This window comes from Dryas octopetala, chromosome 3, assembly GCF_963921425.1.
Source record: "Dryas octopetala chromosome 3, drDryOcto1.1, whole genome shotgun sequence".
NCBI classification, from domain to species: Eukaryota; Viridiplantae; Streptophyta; class Magnoliopsida; order Rosales; family Rosaceae; genus Dryas; species Dryas octopetala.
In genome coordinates this window covers 27,167,843-27,186,998 of record NC_141368.1, presented here as the reverse complement: position 1 = coordinate 27,186,998, position 19,156 = coordinate 27,167,843, and the positions used below count along the sequence as shown (strand labels likewise).

Sequence of the window (19,156 nt, the reverse complement as noted above, 5' to 3'; positions counted from 1 at the left end):
CGGGTTGAATTGGATAGGATTGCAATGGTAAACACTCAAGATATATTGAACATTCAAAGGCAGCAGTCCCACATGGATTTCAACTTGAATGGGAGGCTTACCACAGCTTTAGACAGCTACTTAAGGGGCAGCATTGGCACAAGCACCGGCAACACTCCATCCTTGGCACCCCCACTGCCCCCAGTTCAGACTGGCACAAATTCCTTCCACCTTCCACATATGCCAGGTGTGATTACGCCATTTTCTACAGCAGGAATGGCTGGTCCCCAAAAGTTGGCGCAAGTGCATGCTAGGAATGACATGGGAGCAGAGGATGGTGGTGCGAGAGATGCAGGCGCTTCAAGCAGCGGGGTTGGGAGGTCACAACACAACTGATCGACATATCAAAAGAAATCATGGCTGCCAGTAAGAATACTTTTTGTTGTTTTGAGTAATATACTGCTGGTATTTTGAACAGCTTTTGTGATACAACTATAAACTTGGTGGGTTATATTATGGCTTAGACTATGATATATATCACCAAGTTTGGAAGTGTGGATATTCTGTTGGGATCATATGACTAAGTGTTTTGCAGCTAGTGATTAAGCTTTTGTTGTTTTTGGTATCTAAGTTTCATTTTGTTTTACAAATTGTGAAAAGTATGGGGAAAGGATATTAGAGTGGTTGTAACTATGCACTTGAACCGCTACTTGAATTAAACATGCAATTTCAATGTATATAGCAAGTCGTATTTGCATCAATGAAGAAAGTCAGTGATTGTGGGTTCAGCTGTGCAACTTGAGTTGTCAATTATTTGTTTTTCATTTTTCTGATATGGCTTTGAGGTTCAGCTACATACCCCTCCTATTAATGGGATTGCTGGACTGAAAGTTAAGCATGCTTGCTCCAATAACAGGGTAGCCTTTCCACATTTTATGAACAATATGGTGTAACAGTCATTGCAAGCATCCTTAGTATTATAAGAGCACATTGGAATTGAAAATGCAAATGAAAGATTAATTGGACACTATTCATACATTCAATCCCACTGCAGCAATTTGTTTGGTGGGAAAATGCATTCTCAATCTCATATAAATAGTCACCAAAATTCTTGCATGGTGGAGGATATTTAATTTCTGAAACCAAATCAGAAACTAATACCAATAAGGTGGGAGTGCAGTAAGCAATGGTTGTTATTAGTGAGCATTCATACCCACTGTTAACAAGATAGTAGAAGAAACCATGGCATGACATTAATTAATAATATCAATCCTCCACCAATTTAGCAACCCCAATAGAGATGGTGAACAAGTAAAACTCACTAACTGCAGCATTAGTGAGGACCGGACCTGTCAGACTGACACTGCAGGTTTTGGCAGAAGCTTCCACCATGCTTACATGTGGGTGGCCTTAGCTCCCTTGCCACCCCAACACCAACCTCCAACATGATATATGGTGACTGCAGTGTGGCAAGGGACATTACAAACTAACAAAAGTGGCAGTTGCCTCTATGCCTACCAAAAAAAATTGGTTGCCTTTGCTTGTTTTTCTTGTAGTGATTGAAATATTATATAGTCTTCATGTTATACCAAAAAATTATTGGGATTTGGTATTTAATCCTAATTTTCTAAAATTTCAAACCTCCAAATTTTGTGAGCCTCAATTTCACAAGAAAATAAACATAAAAATAGAAATTAAAATTATTTTTAAAAAGACTATAAGATGGTCTCACTCCCCCCAACACAATTTTTAATGAAAATAAACAAATAAGTTATAACCAAATTGAAAATTTGAGTTTTGTTAAATTAATTGATGAAATTTCAAAAGTGTCAAGAGATATCAAAGGGCATAAAACACATACCATAAGATATCACATTGGTCAGCATTGTTTTGTTTGTTGGCCTTTGGCTTATATTTTCTATAATTTCGGACCCTTTTAATGCATTGCCATTTCGATCCAAAAAAAAAAAATAGCGTATAACACTGGTCTGTATGTAACTGATGATCACAATGATCCACACAAAAATGGGAAATTGGATTGACAAAGAAATATATTTTAATAATACAAAAACAAAGAACAAAGAAACTGGATCGGAAAATACATGCTTTATAACAATAAAATGTCTTTCATTATTATTTATTAATCGGACTATGGTGATCTTTAGACTGAACACCAATGGTGGTGTTGGGTGGTTACCACAGTGCAATAACTAGGTGTTGTTCCTAAAACTATACTATTTGTGATGAACTTTAATTTCATAATAAGAAAAAATAGATCGAATTTATATTAACCTGATAATAAAGGCAGCTGCAGTACCATTAACTTGATGGATCACAAAGTGGTCCATATTCTGAATGCAAATATACTCCAAGATATCACTCCAATCACCCTAGCCAACAGCAGAGTACCTGTGCCCAAGCAACAAACCAAAATTAAACATAAGCCAACTTGAAGTAATTGAATTTATCCTACCAGCAGCTAATTAGACAATACATGTTCCATAAAGATGAAAACTGTTCAAACAGAATAACTCCTATTTAAAAAGCTAATCCAAAGTTTGGTACTTGAGTAAGTCCAATTATTGAGCTGTGCATATGTGCAATAGTTGCAGTCAAAGCAAATATGTATAATCTGAATATATCCAAATCTTTCAAGCTCATTACCATTCTTCAGAAACCGACCAAGATTAAGAAGAGGAACAGCACCATCAAGTACCTAAAACGCGCAATATCAAACACTTTAATCTTGACAAAGATGCATCAAAATCAAGATTAAAAGTACGAAGAATGGCAAGAGTTCAATAGAAGTTGCAAATGTGAATTAACAATAGCAAGCAATACCATGACAAGGGTGACACTACTCACTGAGAAAGAACACGTGCAATAGCTGCATCTCTGATGCCCAAGCCGCAGACCAAGATGAGTAATGGATCCAAGGCAATGTTGTTTGCTTGCCTATCCCACAACTACAATAAGACCAAATGAAACAAATAGACTGGAGCTAGACAAAAACCCTTAGTCAAGTAAAGGGTATGCCAAATCAGTTTGACAAATAAAACCATGAACTCTGAAATCAAGATGCCCCAGTGTAATAGCATACTATCATTCATTTTCACTGAAATTGCCATTGAACGATGAAGTATGTTACTTTTATTATATTAAATTGGCAATCTTTCTTTCCAGGATGGTTAGCATAAATAACATATCATTGTAACAAAGAACATAATTGGAGAATCAGAGTATCTAATTAACCCCACCTATCCCTGGCATAATAATCTGAATTTTATTCATAAATATGAGTAAACATGACAAAGACATATACAAAAGACATGCTTTCAGATTCAGAAAGAAATTTGAGAGGTGATATTTGGCTAAAATATATAGAGTAAGTGCTCAATCACTATAAATTCATGTTATGATCTTCACTGGAGTGATCACTTGAATGAATCCAACGACGAACATATTAATACATTTGAATGACTTCCTTAATTCACACCACCAGTACTTTCTTCTTTTTCCACTGCGTATGTCTGAAAGTAAAATAAGTGATAGACATCAGTTAATCACCAAAGACACCTACATTACTATTTATAGTAGTAACAAAATTTTATGAGAAATAATACAAAATGCAGCAGGTTTTCAACAACATAGCCATGGCTGCCGCCAAACAGCCATCCACCGCCTGCTCCAAATTGGAAGCTGACCACCCACAAAACACCATCAGTACCCGGAGTGGTGGGCAGTGTGTAATGTTTGAAGAAGACGCAAATTAATAACCTTTCTTGAGAAAAACTATGTTTGATGATTAACAAATATTCTTGAGTAACCAATTTTCAAACCCCTATTATTTTCAGTTACCAAATATTTATTTTCTAATCGAAGCATTTCATGGTTATTGAGTACCAAATATAATATCTATTACTAATTTTTGACACAGGCATAAGAGAGAACAAGATGCACTACTGAGAAACAATGACATACAAAGTGGCTAAAAAGGAATGGAAACAATTTGTGATGGATGGATTAAGGTGACTAAAACTCAACACAGCTGAAAATAGCTCAAAAGTGCATTGTTTATTGGTCTCAGGCTTAGTTTGAGATTGCTGTGAGAAAAAACAACTGTGAAGTAAAGCAGCTGTGAAGTAAAGCAGTTGTGAAGTAAAGTCAGCTGTGAAGTAAAGCAGTTGAGTGTTTGGTAAATTATATTTTTAAAAGTATTGTGAGTACAAAAAACAGTATGAAGGTGTTTGGTAAATTGTAATATAAAACTACTGTGGCTATTTATAATTACTAAAATGAGGGTATTATGGGTAAAATAAAATTTTCTTTGTTGCTGTGATTCACTACACCTTTCAAAAGCACCTACAAACTTGCTTTCTATTTTTGTTGTGGGGAGTTGAGAATTGTGGGACAAAGCACTTTTTCATTTTTTTACCAAACACCAAAACTGCTGTGGGTGATTGAGAATTCTCATCCACAGCAGCTTTTGGGTCCTCCACAACAATCCCAAACGGGGCCTTAATTGTATATTTTATGCACTTTAATTTGGCAATTGCATTTTATTATTCTTAATTCCTATTATCATTAGATATTTGGAGATTGAAACAAAAGCTTATATTATTCCTATTTCTTTATGATGATATCAGTTTAGTGGTGAAAATTAATGTGCAGGGATTATATATATAGGCTTAATTATCGATTTACCACCCAAAACTGTAACTCATTCCCACTTTACCACCTGAAAGTTTTTTTGTCCCAGATTACCACCTGTAACTTACACCCGTGTCTCATTTTACCTTATTCCGTCAACAATTCCGTTAATGCTGACGTGGCGCGCTGGATGTGCGCCACGTGTCACATCTTTTTTTGTATTTTTTGATTTTTTTGATTTTTCTATTTTTATAAACTTTGAAAATTAATTAAAAATAGCTCCGAGCTTAGAAAAATACACGAAAAATTTCTACTGACTTGTCTTGACTAGTACTAATTTACTATGGGGTCAAAATGCCAATTTTCCCTCTAAAAATTTCCAAAAATTTTTGGAAAGTCTAAATTTATTTCTAAAAAATTAAAATACTCTAAATTCTTTGGAAATTCATAGAATAATCTCCCGAACTCCAAAAAATATGAGGTATGCACCGTTAGTCTTCTAAAAACTAACAATACATTTCTCGTGAACATTTTCTACCCAAAAGACCTCTCGGTCTTAGAGGAAAATAAAATTCCCTATAAAATAAATTCTAGAAAAATTCTATAATTTCTGTAAAGTCTCAAAATAATTCTCTAAAACAGGCTTTTGGTAATTTTTCAAAATATTTTTGAGAATTTGTCCAAGAGTTTACGAAAATTCTAGAATTTATTTAATAGAAGAAAATTTATTTTAATTTTTTAGAAATAAATTTGGACTTTCTAATTTTTTTGGAAATTTTTAGAGGGCAAATTGGTAATTTAACCTTATAGTAAATTAGTGCTAGTCAAGACGAGTCCGTAGGAATTTTTTGTGTATTTTTCTGAGTTCGGAGCTATTTTTAATTAATTTTCAAAGTTTATAAAAATAAAAAAATGCGAAAAAAAAAAAATGTGACACGTGGCGCACATCTAGCGCGCCACGTCAGCATTAACAGCCAGATCATCAGTATTAACGGAATTGTTGACGGAACAAGGTAAAATGGGACACAGATGTAAGTTACAGGTGGTAATCTGGGACAAAAAAAACTTTCAGGTGGTAAAGTGGGAATGAGTTACAGTTTTGAGTGGTAAATCGACAATTAAGCCTATATATATATATATATATAGTGGCTTTAGTTTTAATGCTTGCGAGATGGCTATGTTGAAAAGCTATTAAAGAGAGACTTATTTGCTTTTGGGTGCAGACAGCGTGCATCTCAGAGAAGTGAGAGAGTTGGACCTGTTTCTATTCTTGATTACATATTGTCAACATGGGCTTGTTGCTTTGATTATTCAATATGCCAAAGAAGACTTATTGGGCCTGCCATTTCAGGTAATGCCAGCAACCCAATTCATCACATCTTGGACTTAGGCTTAATTTGAGATTGTTGTGAGAAAAAACAGCCGAGAAGTAAAGTCAGCTGTGAAGTAAAGCAGTTGAGTGTTTGGTAAATTATATTTTTAAAAGTGTTGTGAGTACAAAAAACAGTATGAAGGTGTTTGGTAAATTGTAATGTAAAACTGTTGTGGCTATTTATAATTACTAAAATGAGGGTATTATGGGTAAAATAAAATTTTCATTGTTGCTGTGATTCGCTGCAGCTTTCAAAAGCACCTACAAACTCTATTTTTGCTGTGGGGAGTTAGGAATTGTGGGGCAAAGCACTTTTTCATTTTTTTACCAAACACCAAAACTGCTGTGGGTGATTGAGAATTGTCATCCACAGCAGCTTTTGAGTCCTCCACAACAGTCTCAAACGGGCCGTTAGAGTGGTTGTGTCGAGCAAATGAATTGAAGGAAGAGTAGTGGGCCCGTTGGTATCTCATAGTTGATCATGCCTTCCCATTTAATGAAGGATTCTGGAGGCAGTGTGTTGTGTGCAAAAGATCAATTGAAGATCTCTATAAAAGGACCATCAACAGAGCCAGCTTATACATCTATTCTATTCTCTTCTCTCCAAACTCACTTTTATTTTTAGTATTCTATTTCTTTTGTTATGGAGATCTAACTCCCTAGCTAAGGCTAGGGGGAATCTTACAATTTATCTATGTAATTTGGTTTTCAATCATTACTATTTTTAGCCAATTACAAATAAGTCAATAAATAATTTGTAAATTACAAAAAGATCAATACATAATTTATTATCCAATTTTAGTCAATCATATAATTTGAAAAATTATATTTTTGGGTCAATAACCATGTGGGCCCCAGCCCATTACTGATTTTTCTTTTAGTTTTTTTCACCCTTTTGCCCCCATCCCATTGTTTTAATTTTGATAAATATGTTTTGGTCAATAGGTGTGGGCCTGCTGGCCCTAGCCCATAGCCCATTGTTTTAATTTTGATAATTACGTTTTGGTCAATAGGTGTGCACATGTGCAGCCCCCAGCCCATTTTGCAATTTGGCCCAACGAGCGACAGCCCAATACTAGATTTTCTCTTCTTTTTTTTTTAAGCGTTTTTTTAGTTGTATGTGAATTGTGATCTATCTCTTTTTCGATTTTACGATTGTACGAGACTCTTCTTTCTTCTCAGCGTCTGCTTGATCAATCTCTTTTTCGAGTTTTATCTAAACAGGTTTGATTTTTTTAAAAAAGTTTTTTGTTGGTTTTTCAATTTCTACGAATTGTTGTTCAAATTTAGCTAATTTTGATTTTCGCCAATTTTTTTTTTTTGCTTTATTTTGTTGAAATTTGTTTGACAGTATGTTCTTCAGCTTCTAAATTTAAGTTTTCTGTAGTAGTTTTAGTTGTTGATTTGTGTCTTTTTACGTTGATTTAGCTGTTTTACTCTATTGGGTTTGATTCTTCTTTTTTATTATATCTATATGACAGTTAGAGCTTTGTATGATGTTGATTTTCTCTTTTTTTAGTTTTGCATTTTTGCTTTCAGTTTGAATCTGAGTGTAAGTTTTAATTGATTTCTTTTCTTTGTTTATAATTACATTGTTATTATTCTTTATGTATATGTCTCTTAGTTTTAGTTTCAGTATCTGTACGATAGTGTCAGAGATTGTGGATCTTTTGTTTACTGATTGAGACTTGGTTTTTTGTGAAGTCGTGGAGACTGATATTGTTTATTGGTTTTTTCAAATGTATGCCTGATAAATTTATATTTAAGGATGGGCTCCCCACGTTAATGTACAGCCTCTATAGTTTTTTTTCTTCGTTAGCCATGTGCTTTAGCATTTTTCTTGTTAATTCAGTACTTACTGTTAAGATGTTTGAGTTAGATAATGATTGAATTCCATTGTTTTTGTTTCAGTATTTGTGTGATAGTGTATGTTTCAGTATCAATGTGACAGTGTCTGTTTCAGTATATGTTTAGATTTTTACAATTTCCAATTTCTTGTCAGTGTTTAATATGTTTCCAAAATTATGCGACAATTTCTAATTTAAAATCGGCATATTATACAGTGCCTGACAATGTTTAATATCCACATTGTTTGATAGTGTCTAATATACACAATGTCTAATAGTGTCTAATATTGATGTCTAATACTGTACATAATAAACACTTATGAATTGGTGATTGTCACACAATTACTGATTTTAAATCAGTGACTGTCGTACAGTATCTATGTAACAATATCTGTTTCAGTATATGTATGACAGTATCTATACTGTGTGACAGTATCTGTTTTAGTATATGTGTGACAGTATCTGTTTTAGTATGTGTGATATTATCAGTTTCAATATCTATGTAACAATATTTGTTTAGGTTTTTATTTTTTATAAATACTGATTTTCAGTATATGTTTAGATTTTTACAGATGCTGAAAATAATTATTGATTTCGAATCAGTAACTATCACACAGTGTCTAATATGCATAATGTTTGACAGTGTCTAATATGTTTTCGAAAATGTGTGACAATTTCCAATTTAAAATCAGCATATTAGACACTGCCTCTGATATGTTTTTGAAACTGTACGACAATTTCCAATTTAAAATCGGTAACTGTGCGACAGTTTTCAATTTAAAAACAGTGTCTAATATGTTTACTGCATGTGTCTAATATACATCTTAAACAAGATGATGAAGAGAAACAAGATGCAAGAAAAAAAAATGGGGGAAAAAACAATCATTACACGTTGCTGTATGTACAAAAAGGAGAGGAAAAAAAAAAGCTTACATGTTGCTGAAAGTAAAAAGAGGAGAAATGGAAAAAAAAAAAAAAAAAAAAAAAGTTACATGTTGTTGTTGGTTATTAAAAAAAAAAAGAGAAAGGGAAAAAAAAAAATTGTTGTTGACCTTTACTTTGGACATGTGTCAGCTTCTGGTCAGTTGTTGACATTTTTGTAATTTTTAAAATTAGGATATATTGCTGACATCATCGATGGGTAAGCATTGATTGACCATTTTGTAATTTATTGAAATTTTCATACGTTAATTAGTGAAGTTTGTTGCAGTGGTTGTAATTTATAGTTTTTGTTATGTCCTATTTTGTAAAATACATAATTTCATTTATTACAAATAGGTCAATGATGACTATTTTGAAATTTAGAAAAATTTTCATTAACCTATTTGTAATTTTGAAATGTTTTATTGACTTATTTGTAATTAGCCCTTATATTTTTCTATGCGGTTGATTGATGAGTGTTTGGTACAATTTATAAGTTTAGTCATGTTTTTCCTATAATTGAGGATAACTTGTAAATTGATATAATTTCGGATATTGTTTCTTGATAGTTTGTTGCTTAAAGATAAGAGATTATGCTTGTAATTATCATAAAGGAAATTGAAAAATGCTTTTTATGATTTCGATCAACCACTATAAAAAATTACTTTTATGATATTTTTCTAAAAAATAATAATTTTCATATCTTCCAATTGAGGGCACTTCCTATTTGTACCTTAATTAAGTTATAAAAAAAGAATCAAATTAACAAATTGCATATTTAAGTTGTAGGTGGAACCCTAATAGCTTAGGGCTCGTTTGGTATCATATTCAAAAATTAAGATTTTTTTTTTAAATGTGAGTTTTCAAAATCAATATTTAAAATTTAAAAATTTGTTTAGTATGAAATTTGAAAATAATTTTTAAAATATAAAAATGATGACAACCAAAAAAAAAGAAGTGTAAAAAAAATTTAAAAAAATGATATTTTATCATTTTTTTAAAAGAAGCATGTTTTTTAATTTTTTTCTAAAAACTATTTTTGAAAATAATCTACCAAACACGTTTTTTTAACTAAAACCTTATTATGTTTTTGAAAAAAAAAAAAAAATTTGAATAAAATACCAAACAAACCCTTAGTGTTTTCTTATTATTGAATTTTCCTAAAAGTCAAAGCTTGTTTAATTTTTCTTTCACTTGACACCTGCCCTTGGATTTAGCAAGCAACGGCAATGGAATAAAAACTAGGTTGTCAGGAAAATTATACTATTTGTGATGGATCTTTGATTACATAATAATTATTACAAAAAGATTGTGATTTAACCCGATCGTAAAGGCAGCTACACCATTAACTTGATGTATCTCAAAGCGATCCATATTCTGAATGCAAATATGACAGAATCAAAGGAGCCAAATTTTTCAAAACATTAAAAAAAAAAAAAAAAAAGGCATGTGAAATTGTGGTAAAAACACATAGTACAATAACCCAAGCAACGTGCTCTAAACAAAATCATGTTTTCCTTCATTCAAAATCATCTCATCGCCATCGATGAAATCTCCTCTTGAAATTCAGTATCCATGTATGTAAATATATACAGTTCCAAACCTGTTTGATATTGACATGCTATCCATTCTTCCTATCCTTTATTCAAATTCAATGTCCCAACCTGCGGACATTTATTAAAGCCACAGACATGCACATATATAATTGTCAAAATCCTCAACATGTACTCAGCCAGTCCATAATTTTATTTTCTGGAAGTATGTTACATGTTCATTCATAACAACCGAGCATGTCTTCTCGCAAAACTGGATCACCCTCCAGCAACAAAAAATCTGCATTAAACATCAAGTATTAACTTCAAATCAATAAATTGACAAAAGGGCACTTAACACAAAATGCCTGAAATACTAGTCAGTGTAATTTTAATTCTTGCTAAATTAACATGTAAACTTCTGACCAATAAAAACAAGTAGACAACAAATCCTAGATTAGGGTTATTTTTCAGCGACCCTGACTGGACCATAAAAGATCAAACCCGTATCCTGACAAACATTCAGCAGCAGAAGAAAGCAAGAAACTCTTGGCGATATATATATATATATGCAAGGCTTTAACCAGTATGGCCAACAAGTTATTACTGCCACAATTTAGATAAGGGCCATGGTTCAGTGTAAAACCAGTAGAAAGAACTAATGAAGTGCGACTTGAAATAACGGCCAAGTGTGCCAAAACAAGACAAATTAGATAATGCAAGGTTCTTTTTTTCCAGCCCCATGTTCCATAGAAGCTACAGTCGACTTACAACTTGAATACAAGAAATAACTTCAGACTTTATTTATCAATTAAGGGTTAAAAAACACTGCAGCCAAACTTTTACTAAAAAAAAAAAAAAATCAAGGTAAATGAACCACACCTTCCAAACAACTGGAGTATTCCACTTGCAATTGAAAAACCAGCAATAGAGCTGGACATATTGTTGATACAAACAAAAATCCTGCATATATAAGAAAACCTGAAGCATCAATGATGCCCATATGTTCTTGAAACAAACAACAATCCTGTATATTTAGGAAAAAACAATCCAGTATCTATAGGAAAAAACTATCCAGCATATAAAGGAAAAATTGAAGCAGACGGGACACTATTAGGTAATTCACAACCCTACTAACTTCATTATTCACCAGAGCTTTTACCACAACACACTGCAATTTTTCAGTACGACTGTCAACTACTATGGAAAAAAATTGGTCAACCCACCCCATGTAGGGGACAATCATTGATGAGCCACTCTAATGGTCTCCTAGCACAGCACTTAAGCATTCAGTTCCTCTACAGTTTACAGTCTAACTACAACTGCCCAATTCATTACATTACAATATGCCATCAGGATGTGCCCGTCAAGAATGATGGATACTACTAAACTGATAGGTCAGATCCTATAGAATACTAAACTTTGTAGTTGGTATTTGACAACATAAATGTTCAGATCAGAGGTCTGACCTAAATGCACTATTACATTTATGGAAATCAGTAGGAGTACAAAACCATGAATTAAACCAGTGCAAAAACTTACATTGGAATATCAAATCGGCATTATTCACCTTATGTGCAAATCACCAAGAAAGTCTGACAGCCTGAAAAATGTCAAAAATTTAGTAAGAAAAAGAAAAGTAAATGATGGAAACATGGATTAAAGGTACAGAGTAAAACCTAATATTTGTAGCTATCACCGTCTGACCATCTTCATTTCCAATATGACGCAGCACTACTTCCTCCAGACGACCATCCCGGTATGCATGCTGCAACAGATAACAGCCAGTTCAATACCCAATTATTGTAAGCAAACAGGATACGAACCAGCACAGAAAATGACAATGCGTGCAAACCAGACAATGCGTGCAAACCAGATACAAGGATAATAATATGTGAAATGTAAAAGTAAACACCACATTCAAACAGACAATGAGCCTGCTTACATGACAATGAATATGTATTAAGTAAAAAAGCAGATGCAAATCATAGTTTGAGATGGAGATGCACACATGACAGTAGAAGGGAGATAATCTGAAATGTACATATATTAGAAAATTTAGGAGTTACCATACAAGAAAAAAAAGTGACATCCGTAGCAACACAAGGCTACAACAAAGTGACTTCAAAAAATACAACCTCACTTAGAGAAACCTCAAATTAAAAGCCATCTGCAGTGAAAATTAGAAGAGGAAAATAGAATGTATAACATAGCAGGACTTTGTTTGCCAGTATCCAATTTATGGGTCATAGACACATCAAAATGGTGAGTGGTCAAATAAATTCTACAATTGAAACATTAACAGCACAAACGCAAACCAAAGCCATATAACAGTTCTTTTTTCCTTTTCATTTTCATCACTTAATAGGATGTGCCTTTGAATTTTAAGAATAAACTTTTTATGCTCTCTGCAATAAGGAATCACCCAAAGAACAAAGGCCTTTCCAGGATGGAAAACATAAATATCACTTCATACCAAAAAACATTATTAGAGATTCGGAAAACATAACCCCATTCCTGATAGATACAAATCTATATTTCATTCATAAATAGGAGTTGTCAAAATACAAACTACATTCAAAACACAGAAACAACCCCAAAACCCAGAAGGAAATATAAGAAGATACAACTGGCTAAATTCTAGAAGCTCAAGGGCTCTAAATCTATTTCATCTTCACTCGAGTCACTTGTATCCAAACCCAGCTGCATTAAATAGAACCTCTCCAATGGGTTTAAATCTTCAAAATCTATATCATCTTCAGGAGAATAATCCTCCAAATCTTCTAAGTGCTCGAACATATGATATATGACATCCATAGGCACAATATCAGATCGGCGTGGAGGTGGCCTTCTTGGAGGTGGCCTGTGAAATTTCCATACATATGAGCCTGGCTTGACCGTATGCTGGAACACAACAAACATTCTATCCATTAAAGGTGTCATAAAGCTAATCCTCTCCGAGATGAAAGTAAAATGATAAACAAAAGGCACATGATTCTAAAGCCAGCATTCAGATGACGCTAGTTTGATAGTATTCCTAAACTATAACCAAATACAACTAACTGATAGAAGGACTAGAATATTTTAGATCCAATGATAGACCAACTCAGGAACACAGGAGGGGGGATGGGGGGAAGAGAGAGAGAGAGAGAGATAATGAAGAACTTGTCACCACGGTCCTAATACTGAATAGTAATTTTAGATAAAAGCAATAAGTTGTCCTTATAAACCCAAATACTTCTGACCAGTTACTGTAGCTATATAAACTGTAGAGTATAATATAATAATATATACAGTTTTCTTGTTCCAACTATGTTGCATGGACTGATGGAAATGAACATAAATCCAATTGAACTCAGAAACAGACATACAAAACCCTACAAGACCAAAGCATTCAGCATAAACATACAACTACACAGTATAAAAAGAATACCATATAAAAAAGTTAATATGCAAATAATTAACCACCCTTATCCCCACTTATCACTCCCTCTCATACAAGCACAACTACTTCAACTTCAAGTAACAAGGCCACATGATCTTTTGAGTTGGTGACATGGAAATAGAGTTTTCATCACAAAAGCTAAATGTAGCATTAGTTAATGAAACAAGTTCGACCAATAATACAAATAATAATTCTATAAGATCTCTATATCTTCAGGTAAATAGCAAAAAGCCACCCCATCAGGCCACAAAGAAAGCATCCACCAGCAATCCGAAAATCAATAGAGGAGAATAAAATAAAGCAAGCTCTAAAAAAATTCAAAAAAACTCAACAAAGCCAATTTTTTAGGCAAGCCAACATGCCTCACAGTATAATATCACATGATTCCACACACACACACACAAAGTATAAGGGAAACAAAAAAAATACAAGAATGAGGTTTACCAAGCAAATATATGAAACAAAAACATAAAATGCACAGCCATTCAGCAAGTGGACTGGCCATTACATGTCCAAGTCATCATTAGAAGAAAAGAAAACAAACATGAATTACAACTGCAGCAGCATAATTCCCAGTAGCGTTTATATTACCTTATAAAAACAACTAGTCCCAAATGGGCAGTTCCCATTTCCAAAATCAAAGTGCTTGCAATCAATTGACCTGCAAGATAAGAGAATTGTAGAACACAAACAAAAACAGAATGAGAGAGAAAGAGGAGACACAGAGAGAGAGAGAGAGAGAGAGAGAGAGAGAGAGAGAACACAAGATGTCTCGAAAGCCAAAATGTCAAGACCTTTCCAACTTCTCTTCACAAATTCACAATAGTAATACAAAGCCAAAATGTCTTAGAAAAACAAAAAGTAATGCAAAGCCAATACTTCTGTCCACCAAGTTCAGTACATCAAAAAATGATCAAATTATAACAATTCCATTCCGAGGGGAAAGAAAAAAAAAACTGAAAAAAATCCAAGTAGAAGACAATGAACTGCTAATTGAATCCCATCTTAAAAAATAATAATAATAATAATAATAAGACAATTGCACACAAAATTACCTGAGCCTTGCCTTGTAGCTATCAATAATTTCCTGTTTCTCTTCTTTTGTGTTATACCAAATGACACTTGGAATAACAAAGTATGACAGCTTCCGACAAATTGGGCAAGCTCTCAATGCACTATTGATATCCATACCAGAAGTTGGGGAACTACTACGCCAATTTCGAATACAAGATATGCAGAAAGGATGATCACATTCTGAGAGAATCCCAAACTTTCGTTCGGCGACAGTGGGCTTTGAAAGAACACGTTCCAGGCAAACACTGCATTCTATTTCTTGACTACGTTTCAATGCCTCAAGGTGCTTCTGTTTTTCCTCACATGTCCTCATATGCTCCTCTCTTTCCACGGGTCGGTAAGGATGCAAGCAATGTTTTCCACAACTGGGGCATATATCTCCATGAATATGAGGACATTTTTCTCCACGAGGACAATTACCAGCTGCAGCAAATGAACAAATAGCATGATCCGCTGGTCTAGCACTCCTATTCTCCCCAACATTATCATGATCATCATCACCATCACCATCATCCAGGGAACCATTCCATGCAGGTTTAGAGGGAGGTAAGAAAGGACTACTTGAAGCAGAAAGTTCTGAAAGAGTGCCCGGGACAAAAGCAACTCCACTTGATGTGGTTCTTGAAGGATGAGCCAGAGATGCAGAATCAAAAGCCAGAGATTGCTGAGAATTTGTTGCTGAAGACGAGGCAGATGACTGAGCCCGAGAAGATTTAACATGTTCATATCTGCATCGACTACCAAAAGCACAAGCTCCTTTCTGATAAAAGGTGCATATCTGTTATGATGAACCAGCAAGAAAAATTTATTAGTAAACAATAATTGTTGATCAATAATACTTGATGCACATACAAGTACAATAAATAGTTTACATTGTTTGGTGGATCCTTCCAATCATGTGAAAACTCACAATGCTCCCCTTTTAAACACGCTCCATGGGCAAAGAACTTGCAGAGAACCCTGAAGATGTCAGAAATTACAATACAAAACAGTTCAATTGCCTTCAACAAAGACCGACCAAATAAGCAATGGAAATGGAAACCTTTTGTGATATGACTACTGTCAGAAAAGAAACTTCAATAAAACCACTATTAAAAGGGACTTGATCAATAATTCATAAGGATTGAAAGAAGTGATATTTTCACTAATAATATTTCACAAATGCAATCCATTTCAATACCATCCCCAGACAAAATTTCACAAACGGCATGGAACAAATTTCAGGTGTTATAAATTCACAAAAGCAGTAAAAAAAATTTCAGGTAGGCAATTCCACAATATTCATTCACAAAGGTCTCTAACCAACTTTACCCAACAAATTAATCAAGGGAAATCAACTCCCGTACTGCAGTTCTTTGCTTTCACGGGTCCTATACCAGAATGGTTCATCATTTCAATTCTAATTTCTTTGCTTTCTTCTATGTTCTCCATTTTCTCAGCAAACAAACAATTTTAAGAAATTAAAATAAAAAACAAACAAAGGTTAAAAAAATAATCGCATGTTTAAAATCCACATCCAAAAACTAAAGGATTCAAAAATATTCGTTTTAGAATCAAAGATCATTTCTTCAAAATAAAATTCACCTTTTGGCCATGGCGATCAAGAAACCGAGAGACGAACCAGCGCTTTCTCTGAGAAACAAAAATCGGAAACCCCAGAAAAGCTCTGGCCCAATGGAACGATGAAGAAGAAATAGAGGAGTGATGAATCGAGAAGTCTCCTCGCACGTAAAATCTTAATCATTCATTTCCTGAAAAAGAAGAAGAGAAGGAAAGGAAAAGTCTCTCTCTCTGTCTCTCTGCGCGAGTCTCAAAAATTGGGGGAGGATCAATTAGGGTTTTTTTGGCGGTCGGGGGTAGGGATATGAAATGGCCATTGATTTTGGGATGTAATCACGGAAATGCCCCTGTGGACATAGAAGAGGATGATGCGAGGCGCGGACAAAACGGTCGGTTGCAAGGTAATTTGAGATTGTGGTCGAATACGGAGAGTATGGGATTGGTCATTGGTGGGTGCGGCCAAACTATTCAATATCGGTGTCAGAAATATCGAAAAATATCAATAAAATTATAAAATATTGATAACAATTGGGAAAAGAAAATGACAAAACTTTTAAGATAAAAACATAAAAAAATTGGGTTTTTTTTTTTAAGTCTAGAATGAAAAATACCCTGATCGACCGGTCTGTATGCAAAAACACGGTGACTGGCTGGTCTACTTTAATGAGTCAAGCGCTTGGCATCATCACTGAGCACTCGGTACAACCCACTGAGCGCTCGGCAAAATTCTACTGAGCGCTCTGAAATTGTTATTGTCAGACAGTGATAATCATTATTATTGTATGATAGTAGCTATTTAAATTGTAAAAACACCCTATAAATTACCACTGTAATTTTCTAATTTAAAAAAAAACTCATCGAGCGTTCAACAGGGTACCGAGCGCTCAGCGCCAAAAACAATAAATAAAACATAACGTGGACTTTATTTGTACAAAGTGAACTTATTCATCATTTTAACTTTTTAGATGAGTTTGTTTATCATTAAAGACTATAAAATGAATTTTAAAGTAATTGACTTTAAAAAATTTGTTTGAAACTTTGAAAAAACTTTTTATTCAGGGCAAAGTTAAGTTCGAACTAGAGGTTCATGTATACCAATTAATTATTGACTTAATTATATTTCTCTCTGCAATATCAAAAAGTTCGAATCTCTTTTCTAATAAATAAAAAATTAGTGAGAACTAATAATCCAGTCCTCAAAAAGTTCATATGGGACACAATTACATGCAGTTTATATAAAAATGAAATGGGTTGTTCATAATTCATAAACTGGCCCTCTATGGACCAAAAGAAATAAAATAGGGACACCAAATGTTTTTGTTAAAACATTTAAGGTTGTAATTCGGCTTAATACATACTGAGTTCTTCTCATTTTTTGCTTGTTCAATTAGTTTGTAAAAGAAATGAGTTCAGCTCAAATAAAATATTAGGATCTTATGAAAACGAGCTTTGGTATACTCGACTAGTAAAACGTTCAAGTTGCTCATATGTTCTTATGAGCAACTCAAGTTTGATTTGAACTTAGCTCAGGGGTTAAACCTTGGAAAATATGTTTCTAATTTTCTTTTCGAATTTAATTTTGGACATGTACTTGTTAAATGTTATATATAACTATTTTTGTTGTTATTTATAGGTTTTCTTTATATCCAAAACCAAACATAGGCTAATATGTTGGTCTATTTGAAAAACACAGTGTTAGGTCGGTCCACCTTTAAGTGAGACGAGCATGCAACTCAATTTGGCACATTTTTTCGTGTTTTGCAATACAATTATTGTTTGATAATAACAATACTCAATGTGCAACAGTAACTATAAAAAAAAAAAAACAAAAGGCACATAAATGATATTTATAGATACATTATGTCTTTTTTTATATAAATATGTCAAAAATTAATAAACCAACATAAAATACAAAAATTTAAGTTTATGAAGTTACATTTACCCTACTTTCAACATCACCAATAGTTGCTAATATTTTTTGTCACTACAAAGTTACTGTTGAATAGTAACTATCAGCTATATAGCGCCTCTTTTGTTTTTGGTCCTTTAATTAAAAGCGCAAAATAAGAAAGAAAGTTAAGTCAAACCTCAGCTGGTCAAAAACTTAAAGTAAAAACTCAAACTGTCTACTGAGCGCTCGGCAGCTTGTAGAAGCCCAAAATAAGAAAGAAACTTAAGTCAAATCTTAGCCGGTCGAAAACTTAAGTAAAACTCAAACTGTCCCAAAAAAAATGCATGTGCAAGCAAAAAAATATGTATCCGCAATCAAAAAATGATGCATATGCAGCAAAAAGATGCATCCGCAAGCAACTGCATCTGCAAGCACCGAGCGTTTGGTAGTGAAAGTTTTCTTCTCCGCATCTGTGTAAACAGACAGATTGAGCTGGAACTTAATTGTTTATTTAGCTGAGTTTTGAGTTAAAAATCTTTCAAAAACTGAGTTTGTGAATATTTTTTTTTTTTTTTTGCAAATTTTAGCATATCCTTTTTAAAACGTGGGTTTATTTATTATTGGGTGAACATTTTTAACAATCCAAAACATTAGGTGGGTTAATTTAACATTATAGGGGCGTAGAATGGGTTTATTTATCATTTACTCTTATTTAAAACTTTTTTGTATTTTCTTTATTATTTATCATTATTCATTAAGATTTTAAATTTTAAGTCAAGCACGTTCTACAAATGAGTCAAACAGGGCCAAGTTCAAATTCGAGCCCAACTTCATCATAAATCTTTAAGCTTCATACAAATTTGAGCCAAAATTAAACTCGATAAA

General features: G+C 33.4%; 1 protein-coding gene across 3 annotated transcripts; it reads right to left on the bottom strand.

Moving 5' to 3' along the window:
* Positions 1 to 10,262: 10,262 nt before the first annotated feature.
* On the bottom strand, positions 10,263 to 16,722 carry LOC147292169 (zinc finger (CCCH-type/C3HC4-type RING finger) family protein). 3 transcript variants are annotated; one of them, XR_015121477.1, is made up of 8 exons: positions 16,405 to 16,722; positions 15,693 to 15,780; positions 14,802 to 15,598; positions 14,338 to 14,407; positions 11,981 to 12,069; positions 11,844 to 11,904; positions 11,184 to 11,264; positions 10,263 to 10,602 (listed from the first exon to the last, which is right to left on the bottom strand). XR_015121477.1 is itself a non-coding variant. In XM_086238575.1 (6 exons), the coding sequence occupies exons 1-6, from the start codon at positions 16,413 to 16,415 to the stop codon at positions 11,868 to 11,870; spliced, it is 1,092 nt and encodes a 363-aa protein (XP_086094701.1). In that variant the 5' UTR covers positions 16,416 to 16,722; the 3' UTR covers positions 11,397 to 11,867. The 3 variants fall into 3 exon arrangements, 2 of the variants coding, with proteins under 2 accessions (XP_086094701.1, XP_086094700.1); XM_086238575.1 differs by lacking the exons at positions 10,263 to 10,602; positions 11,184 to 11,264 and having other exon boundaries at positions 11,397 to 11,904; XM_086238574.1 differs by lacking the exons at positions 10,263 to 10,602; positions 11,184 to 11,264; positions 11,844 to 11,904; positions 11,981 to 12,069 and adding an exon at positions 12,825 to 13,205.
* Positions 16,723 to 19,156: the final 2,434 nt, after the last annotated feature.

Bases quoted from the DNA above. Each gene is read 5' to 3' on its own strand.
- LOC147292169 (XM_086238574.1), bottom strand. The intron at 15,599-15,692 runs GTAAACTATTTA...TCATCATAACAG, and splicing joins GGAAGGATCCACCAAACAAT to ATATGCACCTTTTATCAGAA. The intron at 14,408-14,801 runs GTAATTTTGTGT...CTTATCTTGCAG, and splicing joins AGCTACAAGGCAAGGCTCAG to GTCAATTGATTGCAAGCACT.